The 27,927-nt window shown below is 42.3% G+C and overlaps 1 protein-coding gene across 3 annotated transcripts in view; it reads right to left on the bottom strand.

Annotated features, from left to right (window-relative positions):
- The window catches only part of PHYHIPL (phytanoyl-CoA 2-hydroxylase interacting protein like), an 81,207-nt gene that overhangs the window by 39,134 nt on the left and 14,146 nt on the right, over nucleotides 1-27,927 (bottom strand). The window contains exon 1 of one of the 3 annotated variants that reach the window (XM_053388339.1): nucleotides 9,142-9,606. The exons of the other annotated variants lie outside the window; for them this stretch is intronic. Within the exon in view, the coding sequence (XP_053244314.1) occupies nucleotides 9,142-9,247 (106 nt within the window). The 5' untranslated portion in view covers nucleotides 9,248-9,606. Of the gene's footprint in view, nucleotides 1-9,141; nucleotides 9,607-27,927 lie in introns of those variants that run through there. 3 annotated transcript variants of the gene reach the window in all.

The following is a 27,927-nucleotide window of genomic DNA, read 5'->3' as shown; positions in this document are numbered from 1 at the left end:
TCAGAGATAGTCCCTTCCCATTTAGCTGCACAGGGCTGTTGTGGTTATCCAGGACCGGTTCCAAAGTAGGGAAATGGATGTGCAGAAGAAAAGTTCATGCAAAACTGGAGCTTTGCTTTCCAAGTGGTTTGTCTCTGTGGTAGCAAAAACAGGTAACAAAGCCACAACTGCACGCACAAGTTCTTTTTCCTGTTGACATGTATGCAGATTTTGGCTTCACTTCCTCCCCCTGCATTGCTACTTCTTCTTAAATAGGTAGCCTAGTGCATCTAGCAAAAAAGAAAAGAAAAGGAAGACAGGGACAGAGAAAAGGACACACGATGCCCTCACTGAAGCCTATTTTCAAGGAAACTGCAGATGGACATTAATGGCAAAGGGGGCAGAGAAATTGAGAGGAACAAGCGAAGGAGAAGAAAAATTACTCTGGATATGAAAAGCGAAGGCGAATTAATGAGGTAGGAAAAACCCAACAGCTGCGAGATTGTTCAAAGGAATAGAGAGGACATAGCAAGCCAAGACTATTAATGAGGAGAACCAGAAACCAGAAAGGGTGAGTGGCGACAAACTGTCAAGGTCAGAGAGGCAGGCTACAACAGGAAAGAGTTAAAAACAGGCATCTGTTGCACACCAAGACCTTTCCTAGGTACTGCCTTGTTTTGAAAGTGGCAAATAGCTACAGAAAGTGCCATCATGAATAAATAATAATAATAATAATAATAATAATAATTTATTATTTATACCCCGCCCATCTGGCTGGGCCTCCCCAGCCACTCTGGGCGGCTTCCATAAAAACCAAAAATACAGTAAAATATCACACGTTAAAAACTTCCCTGAACAGGGAAAGTAACAAAACTCCAGAGATTCCATTCTGCAGCTAAGAGTTTCAGAAGCCAAGCATATACCCTGTCCCTTTGGACCACCCTGAGCCTATGCCAACTGGATTCACTGGTTGTCCCCAAGCTCTCATTTTTAACTATGGGACAAACATGTGACAAGACTTGGTTGAATTCACAGGCTACTCCATAAATGTGTTTTATTTCCAGTTAACATGAGGTGAGTGATAGGCAAAAGACTTGTTGAAATGCGTGCAATTATGGAGAAGGTTTGCAACTCAGTGGTAAAAGTGCCTTCTTTTGTGCGTGAAATGTCCCAGATTCAATTTCCGACATCTTCAGGTAGGACTGGAAGAAACTCCCGCTTGAAACCCTGGAGAAGCGTTGCTAGTCATTGTAGACAGTGCTGTGTTAGATGATGAGGATGAACAGTAATAATAGCCTGCTCTTCATTGAATATTTCCTATCGCAGTGTGTGGAGCAATGTAATAAAAATAAACAGAGACAAATCAAAGCATCTGGACCAATGCAGCATCCTAATGAGCACAGTCCACTCAATACATGTTGTAAGGGTTGTACAGCACTTGACAACCCCTAATTTTGCTACTGGAAACCATCTGGAAGATGGACCATACCAGTGTTCGAAACTGGCCAGGCACCAGGTGCCTTTTGCACCTCGCCAATGGCCACTTGTGACCAAGTGAAGATGCCTAGGCGCCAGGATGGTGCCTGACATCTCTACCATCTGGAGGTGCATACCTGGGGATAGTTGGATCTTGACCGTTTTTATACACTAGGCACACATACTGTACAATTCTGTTAGATTTCAAATGCACAATCAGAACAAATTTCAGGAACCAAAAAGTTGTGCTTAAAAATATGGCTTTTGAGCAGCTAGGCATTCCGTTTTGGTGAGGATAACCCTGATGTAAGGAGCCATTTGGCACCTAACATATATACCTGAGTTTCTAACACTGGACCCTACATGGATGGACGGACCTAAGTTAGGCACAGGTCTGAAGGTTATAAAGCTGAAAAAGGCAGCCTCAAGTTGTACCGGTCTCTCACAGAAAATACAACAAAATAACCCACCTTATGAATAAATTGATCATAATAAGCAGTTGAAGTCTGACATAGATTGAGGGATTTGTGGTTCTTCCCCCCCCCATATATATTTTTTGTAAAAGGTCCTCTCAGTCAAACGATTGGTCGCCCTCCTTCCTGCCACAATGTCTTGCTTGTTGTGGGAACACTGGCACATGGGAGTGAACAAAAGACCATGGCAAATTTAAGGGATTCAAGCAGGGACAGGTGTTCAGCGAGGTACCCCAGATGCAGGGGATAGATACAAATGCAATTAAAGGCTTGATTAATGATCCAGAAGAGTGAGAACATATACTGGTGAATTCACCAATGATGTTAAATGAGAACTGGTAGTCGCAATGAGCAGATGACTGGGTATTTCCTACAAATGTTTTTTTTTTAAAAAAACCCACACCTCTCAAAGAGGTAGAAGAATGAATGCTGAACCATTCAGAAATGGTCTAACAGAAACACACACAATGGAAAGGGAAGACACAGAAAAAACTGCCTGTTAGGAAATAGCATGACTTTCACCCCCCCATGCTTTCCTTGTGAAACTGTAGTGAATTATTCTTTCATAGTTTGAGTACTCCATTTATAAAGAAAGCTCCACTGGGAGACTGGGTGCTAAGCAGAGACAGTCCTCAGCGGACTGTATTCAAGTGCCTAATGAAGAATACTTCTGGACACAATTTGATGCAACATTGGAGCTGAGATAGGACATCCTAATGATTACTCTGCTTCCCAGCTAATTGTGGCCTCAGAAGCAGCTGTCTGCATGAAATGCAATAATACAATGTATGTTAAGGCAAACTGGATAAACAGCACAAAGGCATATAATACCATCCATGCCATTAGAAAGCAAACAACAAATAGAGCTTTTTTTTAAAGGAAGGGATACAGTACTGCTCAAGGAAGAGTGATAGAAATTGCCTGGGGCAGGAGACAAAACTGATGCTCAAGAAAAATTAGAATACACATTATTACATATCACACACACACACAACTGTCCATGTGGTGGACAGACAATTAGAAACACTTGAAGGATATAAGCAAAAGAATTAAGAAGGGGCGGTATTAGTAAAGTCAAAGGGAACGTGGCAATTTTAGAATGTGAGAAGTAGGGACAAAGAAGAATATTCTGAATTACTGTTCTGGAAAGATGTTGCTACTAAGCTACATGAAAGCATGGAGTGGACCTCTTCCTCTAGAGCTTCACATCTCTTACCTAGGTACCATTTGTACCCTCTCCACACAGTGCCCAGTTAATGGAATTCACTTCCCTAAGATGTCAGACAGCCACAAGTTTAGATGGCATTGAAGAGGGAACAGACTTGTTTGTCCTCCTTGATTTTGCCTATCTACTGCTATTAGTCATGTAGCTAAATGGAGCCTGCATGTTCAGACACAGTATACCTCCTGACTACCAGGCGGGTAGCAGCATCTGGGGAACTGCTATACCTTCAGGCCCTGCTTGTGGGCTCTCTTGGAAGTATGGGGGAGGGTCACTGTGGGAAATCCAAATGCTGGACTAGATAAGCCCATGTTGTTCTGTTGCAGCAGGACTCAAATTAAGCACTGGTTTTCAGATTAAGTTTAAAAGCTGTGCTTACACAGGAGCTAGACACGTGTGTGTGTGTGTGTGTGTGTAATTCCATATGGCAATCACAACCTTAACACTGTTCTTTTATTTTCTATGAACATTAAAAATGTTGATGATGCACCAGAAATGTGATTGTGCCATTTCAGGATGTGCCTATTATGAATTTTAAGAAAAGATGACACTAGAGTTATTTATGCCTGTGGAAAAGAGTGATTAGGAGACTGAACAGATTTTGTGCCTTCATGATATGACAAGTTGCAGTCTGGATCCCCTTTTGCAAAGTGTGTAATGCTATTTATTAATATTAATATTTTAATATCACTTTCTCAATTCACATTTTATTTTGCTTAAAGATCATATTATATTGTTCCACCACCTCCACAATTATTTAACTGTAAGTCAGATCCGGGTAATTGAAGACAGACAAATAGGCATGGGCACTTATTCAGGAATATGCATTTCAACATGACACAACAAACAAAATGTTTAAGCAGATACAAAATAACCAGAGGATATTGAAAATGAATGAATATTTATAGTTTGCATACATCTAAATACCTATAAATTGGGCTTTGGGGTGGTAAAATGGAATGAAAATATTTTAGATTAGATCCACCAAGACAACAAAGAATATCCATTGTTAACCTGCATAAACAGCAGCAAGAGAAAAATGACTGGGAATTGTCTTCTTTCTCCCCCCGGTCCACCCCCATTTCACTGCTTCCCTGTGCGACTATGTTACCAATAAATTGGTTACAAAAGAGGGAAGATATTGTGAGCATACCAACTACAATGTGGGATGAGAAAAAAATATACAGTATTGCTTTATTTTTCCATGGGAAAATTTCCATTTCCTAAGTTCATTGATAACAATGAATGGATGCCAGTTGTAAACACAGTACTAAACAATCTTGGCAGTTACAAAGTGTTTAGCTCCATTTACTAAACACAAGTAAAATAAAAATGCTACATTAGATCACTAGAAGACCCTCAGGAATGATAGAATGAGATGCATAGTATTCAGTGATGTGAGGTTTTTTTGGGGGGGGGATCGAATTGGAAACATGTCCAGTGCATTCCTGAGGGTCTTCTAGTGAGATCACTAGAAGACCCTCAGGAATGCACTGGACATGTTTCCAATTCGATCCCCCCCCCCAAAAAACCCTCACATCACTGAATACTATGCATCTCATTCTATCATCAAGGTGAATAGGGAACTCCATCTGCACATTCAGTCGCCACAGCAACAAGGGAGCGCTGAATTAGTTTTTAAAAGGCTATTGCATTCCCTATTACAACTTACAATTTGCAGAGAGGATCTGCTGAAAACACTCTAGAAGTAGACTTGATTGGATGATCTAGGATTGCTCTTAAATAGCGACCCCAGCTTTATGGAACAACTTGAACAGGGAGGTCAGTTTGAGCAGATACCTGCAGGCCTTTAAGTGCTATTGCAAAATGTTTCTATCATCATCATCATCATCATCATCATCATCAAAGAATGCCCTTTCCCAGGCTGCCACACCCCCCCCCCAAGCTTGTGAGGGTGATAGAACTACCAAGAGGCCCCTCTCTGCTGCTCTGTAAGGTCTGTAGGGAAGGAGGCAGCTTTTCAGATATTTGAAGCCTCTGACATTTACACTGGTGTGAGCACTCTAAGTTAAGTCTCAACATGAGCTGTGGACCAGCACAGCTATCTTAAAACAGGAGTTTGTATTTTTTAAAAGAAGGTTGAAAAATGTTATAATTTCTATGGACTGATTTTTCACTGCATCTGTTTATTGATTTTGGCACTTAATAAATATTTCATTTTTATTTAATTTGATTAATATGGATGTGGACCACCTGAAGAACGTTTTGATAGGAAAATGGAGTCCTAGTCTATATCTACAGAAAGAGTTTGTGTGTGTCTGGAATAACAGAATTTCTTTTCGTCTGGAATTTATTAGTATTTTAGATTCTCGGTTCAGCCTTCAGGGTGGCAACATGGTTGGAAAAGTGAAAAATGGAAATTAAATGCATGTCACATCATAAATGTATTGTTGTTATCAACAGGTAGACTATTTTATCTCAAACTTCTAATATTAGGATTCTGACACCTCACATTTGCTATACATTGGGTCTAGAAGGTAACCAAGCAAGCAACTTTTCAAATCAAATCAACTTTCAAATGAGACTGTAGAAGAACTGAGTTGTTTTATATTTATAGAGCTAACATCTCCACTACATAGCGGTAGGTTAAAATACTGCTGAATATAATGTTCGTTATTCTGTGTGTTCCTTTATCCTTTTCACATTTTGATGCACATCATTGTCAGTGGGCATCGTTAAGTGCTTGTCTGATTAGATTCACCTTCAGCAAGTTAAAAGAAAGCCAATTCCAAACACCTGTTTTCTCAACAAGAAAACAAAACAGTAACATGGGCTGCAATAGTGTACTTAGCGATTTCAGTGAGGTTCGCACACATCAAATGGGTGAAAGTCTACAGCCATAAAATGAAAACATTAGTCAGTTTAAACCATCGGTCAGCTGGGGAAGAGTTGAACACCCAGTGATTTCAAAGAGACGAGAACTGCAAACATCATATTCAAGTCTCCCTTACAATTGCTGCTGTGAAATAGCCATTCATTTCAGTGGAGTTTTCACAGGAGCCCTGCCCATGAGCCATCAAAATGCTCATTGTACAGCAACACTGCTTGATAGATTGCACCCCATGATGCTTTAGAAGAGATGCTACTTCGTTTTTTATGGTGTTGCACTTAGAAGCAACTAATTATATGCTGCTCTCCTGGAAAGTTGGGTACATTTATCCCATTTTGTCTTTCCATGTAGGCATTCCTGAGTCTTAAGTGCCACCTGTTGGAAGCAAAGTATGTTTCAAATGCACTTACCCACATCAGGTTCTGCACACTAGTGGTAAAATTTTTATGCACAAAGCCTGCACACGTTTCTGCCTGCCTGTAAAATTTGGAATAATGCCCTGCCTCAAAAGGCATTGGGATTAATGAGCCTTACACTGGTGGAGTTCCAGTCATCAGAGTTTAGTATGTATGAGGATTAGCTAGGCACGAAATCTATTGTGGGGAGGAACCGGCATTTCCCTAATCTTTTTTTTTGAGCCAGCTTTTCTTTTTCTTAAAGATCAGGAGGAAACAAAATCACACTAAAAAGTGTAACCCTGCTTCATTGTACACAACAATTAATTAAGACTATTCTGAATCAATTAGCAGACTGCTACAATTAACTTTGCAAGCTTCACTACACTTTGAGAACTACACGAGCCTTCCATTTACCCCCATCTCAAAATATCTGCCGCTACCAAACACAGCTATGACTAATATATATACTGGTCACGTTTGTGGCTTGTCATGGTTTATTGTGAATAAGCAGTGTGCTGATGAATGCTGCCTAATCTCTCTCACTTCACCCCTCCCTCTGAAGCAAATAGAAGATACAAACTAGGAAGCCACAATTAAGCTTGGCTTCCTGTGACATCCCAACCCAGGATCCTTGACAAGCCAGAGGTTCATAAGTGAACAACAAACCATGGTTTGAAACTGAATTAAAACTGACTATGGCTTCTTGGTCTGTTTTCCACCCACATCTGAGGAACAGCAAAGTGGGAATGATGCACCAGTGTCCGGCTTGTTCACAATAAACTATGGTAAACCAGCAACCCTGGCTTATTGGGAAGCACGAATGCATCCACTGTTAAATATTTTGTGGAAATGACATAGTTAAATCAATTTATGGAAATTATGCTACTGTATCTATTAAATGAAAGCTAGTATTGCTTTGTTGCTGCCCACACCAACACAGGAACATTTCCCTTAACACGGGTTTTAATGCCATTGTACTTGTAACCAAAAATATAATCCTTGAAATCTGCATGGCAATTGTGGGAACTCAAGTAGAAATGGAAAAGGCTCATTAAACTCACACTCCTGAACACAATGTTAAAACTAAAACTTGACAAATATTCAGCTTCAGAATGGTTGTCTGGTACTAAAATGGCCCATTATCACAAAGCTTTTAGGGTATATAGCAAATTTGTTGTGCTACTTGATTTGCAGCCCTGAACCAACTTTACAATACTTCAACTGGCACAAATGGGACTACTCAATAATAACTTGCTTGTAGATTGCAGGTGCATACTCCAAAATAATATGTGTAGACAGAAGAAATATAACATTAAACCACCAAATGTTCAGCGTACTAAAACCTTGTGGTATAGTTCACTGTCATATAAGCCATATTTTTTTCTACTTTTAAGCTAGGAGATACTATTTAAAATAATTTTAAGTTGTTTTGAATTACTAGATGTTGAACAATATAAGGTAGGCAAATGAATACAAAATTAAATTGTGTCTTGTAAATTAACTCTAGGGTATTACTTTCTGAACACAGGTTATTCTGCTGTTTAGCACAGTGCTTCTTCAACGAAGTGAGACATAATTGTATAGAATTAATATTAAACACACTCCTAATTGCTAGTCTTCAGTGTGGTACATCAGTATGTAAATTGGTTGTTCCCCGTTCTTTATTACACAGCCTTACAAATGCCTGTGTTTCTGCAGCTCAAACAACCCTTTTGCACTCTGCCTAACAAATTAAGTTTTGTTATTAGTTTTAACCATGCCACTTAGCAGAATATGCATTAACAAGCCAACACTGTCACGTTCCCTTGCTTTTAAGATTTTCTCGCTATGTCTACTCCCATATTCCCTCTGTATCAAAATTTGTAACTGCTAGAGTACAGAACAAAGGATTTAACATTAGCACACAAAATCTCTTGCATCAGTCTCGAATTCTGCATTAGATCAGACCCCACCAAGCGAACTTCCGCCACAGTCCAGAGAAGAGGCTGCAACTGTCCATGGTGCTGAAACATACAAACCTCCTTTTCTCTTTTCCTTTACCAAACCCCGTACTACCGCCACAAAGCCAGGCGTTTTTGCACCCCTCAAGCGGCATTTATATTGAATTACTACATGTGACAAGTTTCTTCATTAGTAAAATAAATAAGAGAGAGCTAAGCACATGCGACCCCTCACTCCCCACTCTAAATAATAATTCAGGACGTCACAATCGGATTCGTGCCTGGAGTTCGAGATCATGGCTTCGCAAGAAGTGATCATCCCAACCGGACTCGGAGTGGCTGTGCGCGTGAAAATGCATGCCTAAACACGCGTTTCTCAGAACCAAAAATGTTAATTAACGTTTGAATGCAGCTCCTCCTCCTTTCCAATTCTCGAAACAGGCAAGCGCTCTGCAAGGCGCAGAACTACCCCCCCGCACCTTATAGAGGGGTTTCCCTCTATAACGCTGCGACCCCTCCTTTAAAAAAACCCAAAAAACTGTTCTTTTGTTCTCAAATGCCAGGGATGGAGGGGGACATTTTACACCTAACCCCGCGCAAGATTGGATTTGGGGGGGGGCTGACTGGAGGGGGTAGATGGGGTGGCAACAAAGAGCCATACGCGCGGGGGGGTTAATTTTGTATTAGCAAGCCCGGTGGAGGTGGGGCGAGGCGGTGGCAGCAAGAGCACGGGCCGCTTTGAGCTGAGCTGAGCTCCCCCTACCTCCCCCCTCCCCCCCAAGCCCCGGCACCTTCCACTCACCGTCCCTATCGCAGAGCTGGATGGCCTCCAAGCTGAGGTTCTTGATGACATCCTCGCAGGGGCTGCTCGGGCTGCTCATATGGTGATCTAGGCGAGGCACCTCCATTGTTTCCCGCGCCCCCCACCCACACACTTCTTGCCTTTCGGGTTTATCGCTCTTTTCCCCCCTTCCCTTTTTTCCCCTTTGAAACAGGGGGCTGTCAGGGGTGGGGAGGAAAAGCGAGCGCTGGAAGGAAGGGGGGGGGCGCGCACGCTTTGCGATCAGCGGCGACGGCAGCAGCTCCTCTCTCCTGGTGCGCCGTCTCCCTCCCTCCCCGTCTGTCTCCGTCTCTCCAGGCTGGCTGCGAAACTGCTGGGTGCAGCAGGGGCGCGCGCGCGGGCGCGCACTCTCCTTTCCCCCTTCCCTCCCCGGGACTGGCTGGCAGGCGGGCGGCGGGCGCGGATTGGAAGGCAGGCGCGCGCGGCGGACGGGGGGGGGGGGGAGCGGGAGCCGGCTGCCTGTCCCTGCAATGGAGCCGAGAGCAAGGGAGGGGAGGGGGGAGGGAGAGACGCGGCTCGCGCTCGGCACGCCTGAGTCTGGTGGAGCGAGGGGGGGGGTTAAAGCTGGCCCTTTAAAGGGGCCGCGCGCCACTCTTGCTGAGTCAAGGCTGGCGCTTGCACCGACACCATCTCTCTCTCCCACCCCTCCCTACCCCGGTGTATGTAACGCAATGCACTGCGTTGCCTGCAGGCAGTTTTCTCCCTCCCAGTGGAGGAAGGGGGAGCTGCGGCGGCGGCCGCCTCAAGTCTCCCCGTCGCTCCTTATGTAATGGGTTTATCAGGGAATTAAAAGCAGCAGCAGCAGCTGCAAATAAGGTTCTAATTCCCCCAATGCGCGAGCGCGCAGTTCCCGCCTTCTTCTGCGCCCAAGCAACGCTGCTCTTGGCTTGAAGGGCCGCTTGGCTCCTCCCCTTCAGTTATTTAGGCAAGCCAGTTCCTGGGGGGGGGGTGCGGGGGAGGACAATGGGCCGCTGCGCGTTTCGAATTATGTTCCCTAACGCTTGGTTAGCAATGAGAAACCTAGACAGCATCTTAATACGCAGAGACATCACCTTGCCAACAAAGGTCCTTATAGTTAAAGCCATGGTTTTCCCAGTAGTGATGTACGGAAGTGAGTGCTGAACCATAAAGAAGGCTGATCGCCGAAGAATTGATGCTTTTGAATTATGGTGCTGGAGGAGACTCTTGAGAGTCCCATGGACTGCAAGAAGATCAAACCTCTCCATTCTTAAGGAAATCAGCCCTGAGTGCTCACTGGAAGGACAGATCGTGAAGCTGAGGCTCCAATACTTTGGCCACCTCATGAGAAGAGAAGACTCCCTGGAAAAGACCCTGATGTTGGGAAAGATGGAGGGCACAAGGAGAAGGGGACGACAGAGGATGAGGTGGTTGGACCGTGTTCTCGAAGCTACCAACATGAGTTTGACCAAACTGCGGGAGGCAGTGGAGGACAGAGGTGCCTGGCGTGCTCTGGTTCATGGGGTCACGAAGAGTCGGACACAACTAAACGACTAAACAACAACAACGACACTTGGTTAGGGAAAGCGTGCTGCCTTAAATAGCATTGTAGTTGTTCAACGTCAGCAATTCATCCTAGGTTTGGATAGGTATGTTGCTTTGATGTGACTGTAGCGTGACTACGGAATTGATTTTCTTTTTGAAACGTATCAAAAATAAAGCCATATGCCGAAATGAAAACAAGACTTGAGACCTTGCTGACAGGGAAAAAAAATGTCACTGGTATTTGGAAGAATGATCTGCACGCATTCCTTTTCTTATTTATAACCGCTTTGTTCCCCAGAGAATCTGATGCTTTGGCCTGGACTTGCTCTGTAGTCTCTCAAGGGCCACTTGCCAAGTGTCACCTTCACCTCCTCCCTTTCTGCCACATTTTATACTCGAGGACAAATCGCTTGAAGCCAGCTCACATATTACAAACTTCCTAGGGTCCTCTTTTTGGCAGATTGCCTGTCCAAGCCAAGTTCGAAGAACCCTAGAAAGGGAGACCCTCAAAGTTGCCCATTGACAATAAGCACCTGACAGGACAACAGACACAACAGCTACATTGTTATATTGAGAGGGATTGTGACTCTATTTAAATGGCAGTAATTGTTTCCAAGTGTGCATCACTATGTACAAGTTAGCACTTGCAGGATTTATACAGATCTGCTTTTCTTTTGTCCTCTCATTTGGTGATGTGTAAGTGCCCATCCTACTACCCTGCAACCTTTTCTTCTGCCCCACTCTTTACGAGAGAGAAAGCAACAGAATTTCAGTAAGTAATGAAATTCCATGGGGAAGAACTTCCCTCTGCATGGCTGTGAAGACAAGTGCCTCCATGCATACTGATCACTTGATGGCTTTAATGTGCATCAGTTATTTTCAAAATGTGAAATAGCCTTCATGGTGCTTCCATGAGGAGCTAGCCAAAGGTCTGTAGGAATACAGTCACATGACAGAAATAATGTCTGATCTGACATCACACAAACATAGGCACTCTGCTCACACAAATAGCTACCAGGAAGCAGCTGTAGTATCTGGTGTTGTTACTGGCCAGATGTTGCCTTCCTCATAAGGCTGCATTCTGTACTTCTAGGCTGCCTAGATGCTTCCATGTAGAAAACCTTCTCCCAAGCCTTTGGCTAAATAAACCATCTATATGTGGGGAGGGGTATTGTTTTGTTATTATGTATTTTTTTGCATTTTTATACTGCAAACCGCCCTGTGATCCTTGGATGAAGGGTGGTATATAAATTTAATTAATAATCATAACAGAAAAAGTAGCAGACCTGTGAATCAGTCCTGAGGAAAAAAAAGATACTGAGCGATGCATTATAAAGTTAAGTCCAAAGAAGTGTCATTTCACTCCAGTGCAAAAAGAAAAAGCCAAGATACAGAAAACTAAAGAAAACCCCCAGAGGCAATTTAATGACCTATCCAAGAAACGTTGCAAAATGGCAACAAATGCATCCGTTTCAAATCATAAGAGTGTATGACTGACTGATTTTCATATAATAAGCTAGTTTCCAGTGGTGTAGTCTATATATCTGGAGGCCACCATTGATGGTGGGTCATCGCCAACAGGCCAGCTCCAGCAGGGAAACCCCAAGTGGAAGTTCCCTTTTGGGTTGGTCCTTAGGGGTCTGGTGAAGGTGTGAAGGGACTACTCATAGGTGATTGGTTGTGGATGGGCTTGCTCCTAGCCTGGAGAAACAAGGGTGTGTAAGAGGGTTAGCTACACTTCTAAGTGTTAAGGGGGGTGCTGGGGGCCATGTCTGTGCTGAGAACATTAGTGCAGATCATGAATGCATATCAGTATTTTGCAATTTTATATTGTATTGATTGATTGATTGATTGATTGGTTGGTTGTACTCTTTTTATCTTTCTTTTGGGTTAATATGCTGTTCACTGCTTTGGGGTTGCCTTTGGACAGTATATAAACAAACCCTAGCACGGCATAATGTGTTTCACTTGTTTTATAACTGTATATTATTATATTGCTGTAGCCCTCCCTGAGATCATATGGTAAAGGGTGGCTAATAAATCCTGTTTTTTTAAAAAAAAAACGACCCAAAGCAACACATAGCATGTTATATACAGAAAGTTGGAAAATAAACTGTAAAGAGATGCTGAGGCAATTCTTCTGTTCTTTTGTTGAAAACACAGCTTCATGTCTGCTCTGACCCACCCACTCACCCACCTTGGTTTGCTTTTGGGTGCAAATTGCTGATAGAATTTCATGAATGTCAATGAGGCTGGAAGAACAAGAGGAAAAGGTATAGAGAGCCACCACCAGAGAAATCCGACCGGAATTTACATTCACACGGCTGCTGAACATATTTCAGCTTTTGTCCCGATTAAAAGCCAATAAATACAGATTAAAGATGACAAATTCTACTGTGCTACATTGGCTTAGTGGGGTGATAACAGGATACGAGGATTTTCACCTCTAGGTCAGTGGTTTAAATACTGATCAGGGCTCAGTTGTGCCTAGAAGTGGCTACCAGCTGTCCAGCGAACACTTCTGAAATGAGTTGGTCTCGGTCCATTTCCTAGCAAATAGCAATTCACTTTCCAATAAACACATTTGGTGCCTTTTTTGCTAGCAGTTCCTCCCCAAGGACTGGAACCAGCTTGGTGAGTTTTTGTTTTAAAAATGAACATTTTTTATCTTGCTCAGTATACCTTTTGCTGACACCACCATAGAGGCTTCAGATGAAAATATTGTTTCATGCTCATCGCTTCACCAAGAGGTACAAAGCTTGGGAGGCAGCCTTTTATACAAGGATCCTTGTGAGGAGACAGTACTGGAGAGATTCATGGCACCTTTGTGATACGTTTATTTACAAATATTCCATGAGGGATACCCAGACAAATGGTGTTAGCCTTTACATCAGTTAGATGATTCTCAGAGTCTCTACAATTCTATTGTTCTAAGTCCAACCCTCTGCAATGCAGGAATATGCCACTGTCCCATATGGGGATTGAACCTGCAACCTTGGTATTATCAGCACCATGCTCTAACTAACTGAGCTATCCAGGCATCTAGGAAGCAAATTGGCTTCTTGTCAAGACAGCTACAAATCTCAGATATTCTTCACTTTCTCCTTCCCTGGATATGCCAATGCTGCAAAACCCAGCAAACTGTTTTGTTCCTTCCTACACAGATGGGTGTGTCCAATAACGACTAGCCACCAGCCATCAAATACTGCCCTTCAGTAAAGTAATCAAAGCAGTGAAAAGTCTACAAACATTGCCACCTCTTTATCTGACACAGTGCAACATAACTCCCATAACACCACATGGTTTTACTGAATTGTACTAGGGCTCGGATTCTGACTGAATGCCAGTAGCAATTCATTGGGTTCTGGGGGGACTATCAAGACGGAAAGCAAAAATGTCCAACACGCTAAAAGCTAGAGCTGGAGAAGGGATAACAGGGATCACATTTCCAGGAATGCTTCTAAGTGCCACCCATTTAAGAAAAGGAGGCAGAGAGGGGTTCTTTCTTGTTGTTCCCTTCTTTATCTCCCCCCAGATTTTTGAATCACAAAACAAATTTGGAAAAGAGTAAACTGGAGTGAAAACTACAAGCCCTGTGAGTGAAAGGAAGGATGGGTCACAGACAAGGTGCAACAATGAGCTACAGCCTATAATAATAATTTATTATTTATACCCTGCCCATCTGGCTGGGTTTCACCAGCCACTCTGGGCTGCTTCCAACAGAATATTAAAATGCAATGATCTATTAAACATTAAAAGCTTCCCTAAACAAGGCTGCCTTCTAAAAGTCTGGTAGTTGTTTTTCTCTTTGACATCTGGTGGGAGGGCGTTGCAGAGGGCAGGTGCCACTACCGAGAAGGCCCTCTGCCTGGTTCCCTGTAACTTGGCTTCTCGCAGTGAGGGAACCACCGGAAGGCCCTTGGTGCTGGACCTCAGTGTCTGGGTACAGCGATGGGGGTGGAGACGCTCCTTCAGGTATACTGGACTGAGGCCATTTAGGGCTTTAAAGGTCAACACCAACATTTTGAATTGTGCTTGGAAATGTACTGGGAGCCAATGTAGGTCTTTCAAGACCGGTGTTATGTGGTCTCGGCGGCTGCTCCCAGTCACCAGTCTAGCTGCCGCATTCTGGATTAGTTGTAGTTTCCAGGTCACCTTCAAAGGTAGCCCCACATAGAGCACATTGCAGTAGTTCAAGAGACCACAGGTGCCATGATCTGCACCAATGTTTACATTTGTACTGGTATGCAGTGGGGCTAAGAAGGTAGAAGGCTAAGGATCAAAAGAACCTCATACCAGACTTGAGAAGTGTACAAGAGGTCATGGTTACTAAATGGTTACTAAATGACCAAAAGTTAATATTATAACATTTGAACTTCCCCTCCCATTTTCCATGATGTATTTAATTTATCCTTCTTGCTGCACCCCATCTTTTTCTCTCTTATTTAATCACCATACAACAATCATCACTACTTTAATCAATAGCTGCTCAGAGTTGCCTAACATACCAATCCAGATGCTAAACTAAGAAACAAATATTTTATTTGAGTATTTATATCCTGACGTAGTGTAAAGACACAACTCAGAAATGCTGATTTCATTAAAACAACATAAAACAATTACAAAAAAACCCCTCAACTACTGTGAACAGTTTAAAACATATTCAGAAATGCCAAAACAAGTAGTCTTAAAAACCCAGTCTCAGGTCCAAGCAGTTATCATACACTTTTGAATTGACTTGTGCTTGCAGTATCTGGGTTACAAACTAAAATATAGTATTGTTACAGGTTTGGTGGGGTCAGTCTGAATGATAGCTATGGTTCCCTTCCAGGCTTGTGATCTTGTATCCAGTGAGGTTTAGAATCTAGTAAAGGAGGCTGCTGAACCTGCCAGACAAGTTTATTTGTAAGATAATAGCCTTAGCTGACCAGTTAAGTACTGCTATTTACATGTCCAAAGAGGTTGTTCTGTTGCCATAGAAATAAATAGGCAGGCCTCTTCCCAGCTCACCTGGAAAGCAAGAGGCTGGTGTGTGCATGTGGCTTGGGACTTCCCTGGAAACCTAAAGGGAAAGCAGATCTGTTGGGATGTTAATGCTGTGAGCCCTCCATCCAATGCTCAGCTTGCACTGTGCAAACCCCCCCCCCCCGATGTATCCTAAGGACACCACAGTCTCCACTGACCTTCATTCCAAGGAAACCAAACCCTGGGTAAGTTTTGGAACCCCTGGCATGTCTTGCCATTCAGAGACTGAGGTGTGTGTATCAGTGTTCATAAACTTGGAGCAATTTAAAGTGGACCATGCCATACAGCACTGGAAAAGTGTATATTTTTTTTTATTACTGGGGAGATTTCCCCCATGAGCAAGAGTCACACACTTGAGAAATCTGTTATGGTGTTATGCTCTGCAGACTCATATTTCAGACGCTAATAGCCTGCGTTAATTAAATTCCCAGGCTCTTAATTGGCATTTAAGATTATAGTCCTGCTCCTAGTTTTGCACAGCTAAATCCCCAGCATTTTAAACTGGGACTTTACCTGTGTGCATAACCACTCAGCAGCAAGAAGGCCTTTTCAAATGCAGTCACTTTTCTAAGGAGCCATGATTATAACCAGCCAGATGGCACCTGTGCCATCCATAATGTTCTGGCAGAGCTGTCATTTCCTAGCAGCTTTAAACCGCCGTGCTGTATTGCTGGAAAACGGCTATTCTTGTCCCTGGAAGTAGGACCACCGCACCTAATCGTAGTGTGGACAGGAGTTACGCCAGGGCAGATCTGCACACCTTGTGACCAGTCAAGCCAAACTGAGCCCACCAGCTGTGTTTTGATAGCAACCCGCTCCTTCCCCCGCTCGTTTTAGCAGTCCCAGAGATGGCAATCAGGACAGTTTATCAACCTCCTGGCAGATTATTGTGCTAGTGTGGCAGACTGTGTTTGGTTTGGTGGGGCGCAAGTTCTGCAGGCCTGAACTAGTGCTTGTCATCTTTTGGACAATGCCTGCTGTGGAAGTTCCTTTTCCATCTACCCACATCATTTTATATCTCCACCTTTCAACAAACATGTACTTGTTTGCAGAATACTCAGTCCAGTGCTATTGCATATCACTGGAAATATGTAAAGATACAGTACACACACACACACACACGGATATGCCCCTATGCACAGCTAGCCCTGCCCCTTCTATTCTACCACAACAGGGATGGATGCTGCTATTGACTAAGGTAAGTAAAATGCCAGCAATTGACAGTGATGTTCTGCTGGTAAGACCCTGGGGTTGCATAGCTGGCAAAGGAAATGGTCCAATGTGCCATCGTTTCAAGCCACAAACCACACGGTTCTGTCCCAGTTGAATTTATATGCAGCTGAAAGTATTGTATAATGCTCTCTTTCTAACAGGGAATAGCTGTCTGAGATACGGTCTTATGTATGCTAAAAATAATAAAACTGAAACCTCAGCATGTAATCAAAACATATCTCCCTTGATAAATTGTACCTGACAGTGATTAGCAAAAATGACATGTTATATAATGGGAAGACTGTCAGAGGAAGAGTGGTGTTCAAGTCTACAAAGGCTTGCCATCCATAACAACCACCTGATCGGTTTTCCATACTTTCATAATCAGATACAAGTGTATTTACATACATTGCAAGCGTGGGCCTGTTGTCACGTTTAATTTTCATACATACATGCAAAAATATAATGTATGCATATGCTTAACTTTTTTTTTGCAGCTCAACATATCCAGTGGCTGCTTGCACCAAGGGCCCTGGAACTCTCCACTGCACACACACACAAAAGCAAATGTCTGTTTGCTATTGTATCATCTGAAGTAGAGAATACCTAGCTGTGGTACTTTGCAGTGCAGCACTGAGTAGGGAAAGCAGCATTTCAAGTCTTAGGCATCCTTTCTAAAGATATTTTCGACCCAGCTCTAAGTCTGCATATCAAAGTTGTGGACAGAGCCTGGGGCAAAGACCAACAACAAGCCAAGTCTCCTTGTTGTTTAAAGCAGAGAACAAGACTAATCCAGGCACTTTTGTACGTGTCAGCCCTTATCACATGACATCCTATGACCCTAGTGTGCTTCAGCAGGCCCTTTTTTGCTGATCTGGTTGGTTAATCTGTAATCCCTTTCCTTTCCTTTGATTAATATTTCGAGGGTGGAACACATGTTGAAGCAGAATCCCTGCCTGTTATCAGTCAGGCCACAGATTCCGGACCTGCTGTGGGCTTATTTCTTAGTAAAGTGTGACTTCCCAGAGAAAATTGGGTAGCCATTCTGTGCTTTTTAAGGAATAGGTGCTTCAAAGAGAGGAGTTGCAACATAATCAGCTTAGAGGAGCTTCAGGTAATGTGAGGAAAGAGTTTCTGGTATTGAACGTGGAACATTCTGGAGGTTCCTTCATCTTGTGCCAATGACCAAACAGAGCTTTTACGTAAAAATTATTGTAGGCAAAATTCTATTTTATTCACTGTACTCTTTTAGAGAGTCTGACTCCTTTCACAATCTCTTGCTCATAATCCAGCTCACAGGATCATTTGTGTACATTGACTGTGATATCTAAATCCACATATATGTGTTGCTCACCCAAACCACAGATCTGCTTTTCATCCTGGGGAGGAAAAGTTTTAAGACGTGATAACATGGACAAGTGGGAGCAACTGCAGGGAAAGCTGAAGGTGAATTCTTATGTTTATGCATGGTATGTGGAAATAGGAGTGTTTGCAGAAGTCCCATTGAAATGAATGGAAGTTAAGCAACAGCATAGCTTCAATAGATTCTTATGAAGGAAGAGTTTACCTTCAGTGCATTGTGTCCATAATTTATCCTCTGTTTATAAATATGTTAAGGAAAAACAGGATTAAACTTTTTTTATAGGATGCTGCTGGGTGCCTATCCTTGAATGGGTGGACCAACATTTTTAATTACTATTGTTGTTCTGGTCTATTCAATTGCATTTTGATTCAAGCCAACTTGAACTGTTATTTACCTTAGGACATACTGTGGTTATGTGGAAACATTATTGAATGCTTTGCTAGATATAGTAACTGGATTCCATTCATCTTCTAGCTCCTTACACTGGAAGGGGGGGACAGAGCTAGGCTTACCTTTCTTCTGTTACGCTTAGTTCCATTTTACAACACATTGACTTATAGAAAGAAATGAATCTGAATGGCAAGTCTTTCTTAAGGTGGCAAGTATTTCTGAACTAGATGACAGGCCTGCCAAGCTGAAGGTGGCAATTGAACTGCAACCCATTTGTTAAAACTAAAAGCTTTTTTGAAAAATCGTGTTGATCAATATGTCAGAGCTCAAAAGACAGTTTTGTTCTAGAGGAGAAAGACGCTGCTTTAAAGCCATTTGTATCAGATTTTGCAGAAAGAGCAGCGGAGGAGGAGGAGGGGAAAAAGAGGAACTGGCTGTTTACATTTAGCTAATAAGAAGCCTCTTGGGACGTATGATGTCTTGCTAAAAATAGGTCTACTGAGATTACTACTGCCAGCACATTACACATATCCTAGCCTGGCTGCACTGGATTTCAATTCAAAGCCCTGGTTTTGACCTATAAAGGCCTAAATGGCTCAGGGCTGCAATACTTCAAGGACCACCTCTTCCCATATGATCTGGCCCGGATCCTGCAATCATTGTGTTCCTCCTTCATGAGAGGTCTGGGCATGAGAAAGGGCATTTTCTGCAGTGGCTCCCTGTATGCAGAATGTTCCCCTAGGCAGTCTCTCTTAACTTCTTCTATCTTTAGGTGCCAAGCGAATACATTTCTCTATAACCGGATCTTTGGATAATTACCATTCTATCATGTTTTAAATGTGTTAGTGGGAGAGAGGTGGTTTGTTTTTAAAATTATAATAATAATATGTACTTTGTGTTCTCATTTTGTATTTTTATGTTTTGAACCACATTGTGATCTTTGGATGAAGGGCGGTATGCAAATTTAATAAATAAAACCAAATGAATAATATTTGTTGTGCTTGGGGAAAATACTGGGGGAACAGGTTCTCGGCAGCTAAATGCATAAATGAAAACTAATGCTATGTAAAGCATTGCAGATCCTATAATAACAGTAGCCCCTCAGTTGTGATCCAGGGACCACCATTAAGGTTCCTGAGACCATTAGGAAGTGCAGGGATTTCTTATGAGGTTTCCTAGACTAACGGAGCGATAAGCTTGTAAAGGTTAACCTTTAAGCTGCTTTTCAATTTGCCTCTGCACAGTAGAACAAGTGGCTGTAGAAATTTCAAGGGAGGGAGGGCTGGCTGGTGAATGGAACCAAATGAAGAAAAAACAGATTCCAGTGGAAGAAGCATTTGAACAAAGGAACAGGAAATGTATTGCAAGAAGCCTCCAGAAGAGCTTCTTCCTTCCTGCAAAATATTGGTGAGAAGGAAAGATTATCCATGAGAAATGAAGCAAGTGGACAGAATTAGGCTGTGATAAGGGAAGAACAGTAAAGTAGTCACTTTGCCAAGGATTATTCTACATGATGCCTATTAGCATGAAAAAGTGTGTTTGTCTATGAAGCCAAATAGTGGTACTCAAAATATCATTTATAGAACTGGTGAGTATAATATGAGCTTGCAGGACAACAGGATGTTCACTTGCTCCTTCAAACTAGGTGTACGGAAATGGCTGGCAGACCCAGACATATGTTAAGAATAATTATTTAATTGACACTGAAATGGAAAATGCCTAAATGTGTATTGGTAATTTTGTGGAAATCCACTGCAGTATTCTAAGGAACTTTGAGCTTTAACTGAGTCGATAATTAACTATTGTTGTTTTCTGCTAGCTGACACATGAGTGTTTAACCTTAGATCACATGAGAAGTATTGAATTGCAAATCACCATTTTGAAGGTAGTTGCTTTTAGTCTTTGTTCCCAGAACAGAAGATGTAAATGGAAGATGTAAATGGCTCTCCAGATAAACAGCCTCAGGCAGGATGCAGGGTAGAATGGAGGCTGTAGGGAAGAGAAAAACCTTTGCTTTTAGGTCTGTTGGAATTATGTAATATTTTGTAAGATGCTGAGCTTATGCCTTGGACTGGCATCTTATGGAACTGTTTGGATGTATTTTTGTTGTTTTTGTTACGTTTTGAAGGAAGTTCTGCGAGTAAAGCTTTTTAGCAAACTTATGGGTCCTGACAATGTTTTATTTCCAAAAAGGAGCCAGTTTTTATGCATCCATTTGCTTCAATCTGTGCAATATTAGTATCTGCAGTAATATATTGTCTATATTGGCTACCCAATCTGGGCTAAATACCAGGACTGTATTATGCCTCCTAATGTTGTCCTCATCTTTGTTTAAACCAATTCTAGTTCTATATGTTATACTAGCATTGAATGCCAGTCAATTGACCACTTAGTATGCAATAATATTTGTGGTCAATTAGTCTAGCAAGAATGTCCATAGGGACCACCTGATAGCAAAAGCTAGGACAAAGCCTCCATCGAAACTAGCTCTGAGGGCTTGTTCAATCTCTTTAAAGTTGTTCATAGACACTTATAGTTGCTCAGCAACAGTTAGCTGAAAATAAAGATTATAGAATTCAGAATGCTATTTTTAGCATAACAAGCATTAATTATTTTGGTGGATTTTTGCAATATGCTTATTTCTGTTACAGTTGTACTATACGACCTTTAGCTAAGTGACAAACAATGTTTTGTCTAATCAAATAGTCGACCGATGTGCTGTAATATTTTGCCATAGTGAGAAAGGATCCTATGCACATGAATCAGAGGAGGAAACCCACTGAACACAGAGGGGCTTCTAAGTAAATCTGGCCTTTTTCTATGACCTTTTCAAAGATTTTCTTGCTGGTATGATTGCTGGTTTTCTTTAAGTCCACATTTCTAAGGGGACGTTTAGGACTTTCACTTAAATACAATACTTAGATTGCAACCATTCAGGCAAAGCTCAAGGCTGGAGGTCAACCCCTTGATGCGAAGGTAAGTCTAGTGTTCACCATACAACTATTATACAAAGTATTATACTAAATATATATGTGAATCTGCACAAGCATCCTGCTGTCCTTTGGCACATGAAAATGTGTTCAGAATTGAATACCAACCCCAAGTGAAATTTCCATTTTCAACAGCAAAGGGTTCTTTACAGGATAATCCAGACAGACCCCAGTCGGGCAGTGATGGGGCATGATAGTGTGACAGAGATATGACTGCATCCGCAACCTCATTGTTCACACTGCCTCAAGTGGAAGGCAGGTGGTGGTGGGTGCAGGAATCAAGTCCAATACTGCAATGATGGCAGCGGGACTTGTTAAGTATAATTGTATAATTCACAATAAAATGGAGAATGCTCACGTGTGTTACTGAAGGCTTTAACATGAGGATTTTCCATGGGGCTATATTAAGCTGTTTGAGCTCCTAGATGGGTTGATAATTAACTATTGTTTTCTGATAACTCCAATGTATTTAACTTTAGATCACACAGGAGGCTATTCAATTGCAAATCACCATCTTGAAGGGAGTTGCCTTTGGCATTTTGTCCCCAACCAGTGTGGAAGTAAGATGTGATTATGGAGCATAGCCTCAGGCTGTAATGGAGAAGAGTGAGTGAGTTTTAATCTCAATCCTGTTTAAAGCTATTTCTAAGATGCTGAACCTGTGCTGGACATGCACGTGATCTTATGGAACTGTTTGGATATATCATTTACATAATTTTTTTGTTCTGTTTTGAAGAAAGTTCTGCAAGTAAAGCTTTGCATCAAACTTATGAGCCTCAACCATGTTTTATTCCAAAAGGACCCAGTTTTTATGCATCCAGTCATTTCAAGCTGCTCAATATTAGTATCTGCAGTAATGTTGGTTATCGATCCTTTGGATCCCAGGCCAGCTCACACCACCATCCCCCAAACACCCTTCTACAAGCTACTGCCAGTAGGCATTTTGCTGGCAGTACTGTCTGCCCGTTTAGTGGAATAAGAGCTCTGCACTGGTGAAGTGATGTTGACGCCTTTTCACAGGTGGACTCGAGTGGAGAAGGGACACCTCCGACCTATTGGGGAAAAGAAACACAGCCTGCTACAAAGGCAGTTTGGACTGCAGCCTCAGAGCCTTCTGAATCTGCATCCAAATGGCAACCCATGTTGGAAAGATTTCCCCCAGAATTATAATGTAGAGGCCCCTCAAATACTACATTAATTCCCTTGCATTTGGCTTTCTTCAAGGTCGATTATCCATTCCTCTTGCAAAGAAGCCACTCCGCTCTGGGAAGCCATTAGGAATTTCCAGATTCACACCTGATCTTCCACTCCTAAATTGGAAGTAGATGAACAAGGACCTCATCTATTTTAAGCAAAAGTAATTAAGGACCTTGGCTGTGGCAGCCTCATCTTTATCTGAAACATTTTTTTTTAAAGATGCAGTTAGATAAAATATTAGACAGCGTGTCCTTTGTAACCTAAATTAACGAAATGTTTTAACAGCCAGCTGCTGATAGTGTCAGCAGTGCTGTTATGGCATGATAAGGATTTTCCTGATGTGTGCATGTTTGTGGTGCTGATAAAGGTAGAGGAGGAGAAAGTGGGTATAATTAACATAACACTGAATCATTTTCTACATTTATCTGTCTCTGAAACCCTCTTTGGCAATTCAGAGGAAGAAAAGAAAACCTTTCTATGCAAAGTTCTTCATTTCATTGCACTACAAACTTTCATGTGGTATGGATCATTATTCCTCTAACAATTCCTTCCTGGAGGTAGGAATGGATGAATGTCAGGGATTTTTTTTTCGTTCCGTTTCTCATTTTTTTTAATCTTAAGCTCAGTTCACAACACTTCTGTATCAGCTTGAGATTTTTAATCATGAAAGTTCATCAGCATTTTAGGGTGTTTTGCTCCTAATACATATATTTTTTTCTCTGTAGCGATTTTGCCTAATATAACATTTTGCAACAATTCCCCTGATTAAATGCATTTGTGTATATTGCTTTCAGTAATACTTGCATTTCCACACACCCTTTCCCCTTCATATATGATTTTTTTGTACACTTTTCTATAGTTAGAGAACAGCATCACAAAATTGGGAGAAGTGGGAATTTTGAAGGGCAGTTGCTGTTTGCAGTTAGTGCATTGTTTTGGCAATTTCAGTAGGTTCACTATGATACAGACTTGTCTCTTTTCTACCTGGAGATCCGAATACAGTTAACAGGTAGGCAGTTGTTGCTAGAAGTTTGATTCTGGTTAATGGAAGGGAAAGCCACCAGCAATCCAGGCAGGAGGTAGAGTTTCTTTTACAAGATGCACAAGGTGTTTTGTGTTGGGGTGATGCTCTCCTTGCAAGGAACCCTCTCCCCACATGCCTTAGGCACAGAGAACAGGCCTTGGCCAGCAGAGTACAGACAGTGACAGGGCTCATATGAAGAGGGAAAAAACTGTCCTACATGTTTGTCTCAGGTCCTGGAGGGCTTTAAATGGAAGCAACTTAAACTAGACCAAGAAACTAACAAGCAACCCAGTGCAGTTGCCATAAAATAGGCTCCCCCTCCTCCAAGAATTCAACAAGAAGCAACTCGAAGAAGCATCACAGCAGTCTTCAAGGGGAGCCCCAAAGAGAGTTCATTACTGTAGCCAATCCTAGAATTTACAGAAGGATGAAACAACATCAATTTTCCCCCTCTCCAAAAAGGAGGACAGAGGCATGTTTTGGGGAAGTGTGTCTGGTTCTGCTGCACTGGGTGCTGAGCCTAGAGGATGCCACAGGGCATCACAACTATGGCATAGCGAATTGAGCAGAATAGAAGGTGAGAGGGGAGCTGAATTTTGGTCTTGCACAGGGCAACCCTGAAATTTGAAGGACCAAAGTCTTGCAGATGTGCAGCCTTTATCACAAACCAAGATGGGAAACGGCATTCGTAGTCACTGCTATTTAAGAGCAGAGCAATCTCCAGAAGTATCTAATTGCCAGCAAACCTACTCTAACAGGGCAATTTGTTGAGAACTGAGATTTGCCAATGCCATTACATGTGCTTTGCCCCCTCCACTTATTTCATTTGTTTGCCACGGCTGAACCTTTCCTTAACAAGCTTTTGAGGAACCTCTAAATCTTGGGCTGTAATTAATCAAGATTTTTAATTGGGGCTGTCCCTGGTTGGCCAGTACTCTGCACAAGACAGCATTGCTGCAAACCATGTATGTTTGACATCCCTGGATACAGTCAATGGGTTTAATATGATATTCTCTGTCAGTAAAGGATTTATTGTTATTTAACCAAGGGAATGTTTTTCATCTCCATTAAGTAGTCTCAAAATATCTCCTAGATCAATATAATTTCCTGCCGAATTAAATAATCAGTTAAAAGTGAGGCTGTTAATTGACTTTAAAAAAATACTCCAAAACCTTCCATCAGCCAGCCAACTCGTAATTACCCATGGAAGATTTCCGGGTACACACATGTGCAAGAGCATGCAAAGGAAATAGTAGAGTTCTACTGCTTAGTGAATGCATTAAGGTTCAGTAACATACAAATTACAGTACGGCCTTTAGTTAGTGCATTACCCTTTTGCCCCAGGTACCTTATTAAGCTACTTATTTCTGCGAATTTGGGTGCCATTTCCCAGGTGAAAGCAATTGTCTGGATGAAGCAAATGTCAACTGATTTAATTAGCCAGAAAAAGTTAGTTGACCGCTTTAACAGAACCCACCCCCTCCCCACACATACACATAGGATGCAACCTCACAAGAACATGCAATTGGCAATTGTAAAGGCTTTGAGGTGTAGCTTTATCAATTACAGTTCACTGGTCACTAATATGTGAAAGCTCTCAATTAGACCCAATTAATTAAACAGCAGGCTCTTTGTTCGTTGTGAAACTGACATTAAGACCTTTTCCAAGAGCCCGACTTGGGTTTCTAAGTGTGAATGCTGTGGGTAGCTACTTCATGAAGTTAAACACTTCACAGAAATATATTATTACCAAAAGCTATACATTACCCTGTGTAAAAAGACTTGAATGATAGCTTACCTTGGGCACAATCAGACTAAAGTGTTTTTAAGCTCTGCTACTTTCAGTGTCCATGCTTAACTCTTTGCCCAAAATAAATCATGTTCCTACACCACCCATGTAACATCTGTAAGAAACAGCTGCATAATTTAGTCAAAGGATGTGGTTCCTTAAAGACATTACATAGAATCATAGAATCATAGAATCATAGAATCATAGAGTTGGAAGAGACCACAAGGGCCATCGAGTCCAACCCCCTGCCAAGCAGGAAACACCATCAGAGCACTCCTGACATATGGTTGTCAAGCCTCTGCTTAAAGACCTCCAAAGAAGGAGACTCCACCACACTCCTTGGCAGCAAATTCCACTGTCGAACAGCTCTTACTGTCAGGAAGTTCTTCCTAATGTTTAGGTGGAATCTTCTTTCTTGTAGTTTGTATCCATTGCTCCGTGTCCGCTTCTCTGGAGCAGCAGAAAACAACCTTTCTCCCTCCTCTATGTGACATCCTTTTATATATTTGAACATGGCTATCATATCACCCCTTAACCTCCTCTTCTCCAGGCTAAACATGCCCAGCTCCCTTAGCCGTTCCTCATAAGGCATCGTTTCCAGGCCTTTGACCATTTTGGTTGCCCTCCTCTGGACACGTTCCAGTTTGTCAATGTCCTTCTTGAACTGTGGTGCCCAGAACTGGACACAGTACTCCAGGTGAGGTCTGACCAGAGCAGAATACAGTGGCACTATTACTTCCCTTGATCTAGATGCTATACTCCTATTGATGCAGCCCAGAATTGCATTGGCTTTTTTAGCTGCCGCGTCACACTGTTGGCTCATGTCAAGTTTGTGGTCAACCAAGACTCCTAGATCCTTTTCACATGTAGTGCTCTCAAGCCAGGTGTCACCCATCTTGTATTTGTGCCTCTCATTTTTTTTGCCCAAGTGCAATACTTTACATTTCTCCCTGTTAAAATTCATCTTGTTTGTTTTGGCCCAGTTCTCTAATCTGTCAAGGTCGTTTTGAAGTGTGTTCCTGTCCTCTGGGGTGTTAGCCACCCCTCCCAGTTTGGTGTCATCTGCAAATTTGATCAGGATGCCCTTGAGTCCATCATCCAAGTCGTTGATAAAGATGTTGAATAAGACCGGGCCCAAGACAGAACCCTGTGGCACCCCACTAGTCACTCTTCTCCAGGATGAAGAGGAACCATTGATGAGCACCCTTTGGGTTCGGTCAGTCAGCCAGCTACAAATCCACTGAGTGGTAGCATAGTCAAGACCGCATTTTACCAGCTTCTTTACAAGAATATCATGGGGCACCTTGTCAAATGCCTTGCTGAAATCAAGGTAGGCTACATCCACTGCGTTCCCTTCATCTACCAGGCTTGTAATTCTGTCAAAAAACGAGATCAGGTTAGTCTGACATGACTTATTTTTCAGAAATCCATGCTGACTATTGGTGATCACAGCATTCCTTTCCAGGTGCTCACAGACTGTTTGCTTAATGATCTGCTCCAGAATCTTCCCTGGTATTGATGTCAGACTGACTGGGCGGTAATTATTTGGGTCCTCTCTTTTCCCCTTTTTGAAAATAGGGACAACATTTGCCCTCCTCCAGTCTGCCGGGACTTCGCCTGTTCTCCAGGAATTCTCAAAGATGACTGCCAGTGGTTCTGAAATCACATCTGCCAGTTCTTTTAATACTCTTGGATGCAGTTCATCTGGCCCTGGAGACTTGAATACATCTAGACTAGCCAAGTATTCTTGTACTATCTCCTTAGTTATTCTGGGCTGTGTTTCCTCTGCTGAATCATTTGCTCCAAATTCTTCAGGTCGGGCATTGTTTTCTTTATCGGAGAAGACTGAGGCAAAGAAGGCATTGAGGAGTTCAGCCCTTTCTGTGTCCCCTGTTTGCATTTCACCATCTTCTCCTCTGAGTGACCCCACTGTTTCTTTGTTCTTCCTTTTGCTACGAACATACCCATAAAAGCCTTTTTTGTTGCTTTTAACCTCTCTAGCAAGCCTGAGTTCATTCTGTGCTTTAGCTTTTCTGACTTTGTGTCTACACGTGCTGGCTATTTGTTTGAATTCCTCTTTGGTGGTTTCCCCCCTTTTCCATTTTTTGTACACATCCTTTTTTAATCTTAACTCAGTTAAAAGTTCTTTAGATAGCCACCCTGGCTTCTTTAGGCACCTTCCATGTTTCCGTCTCATTGGTATTGCCTGAAGTTGTGCTTTTACTATCTCCCTCTTAACAAACTCCCAGCCATC

Source organism: Podarcis raffonei, chromosome 5, assembly GCF_027172205.1.
Source record: "Podarcis raffonei isolate rPodRaf1 chromosome 5, rPodRaf1.pri, whole genome shotgun sequence".
NCBI lineage: Eukaryota > Metazoa > Chordata > Lepidosauria > Squamata > Lacertidae > Podarcis > Podarcis raffonei.
Note: the sequence above shows the minus strand (reverse complement) of the source record. Positions and strands in the feature narration are given on the sequence as shown.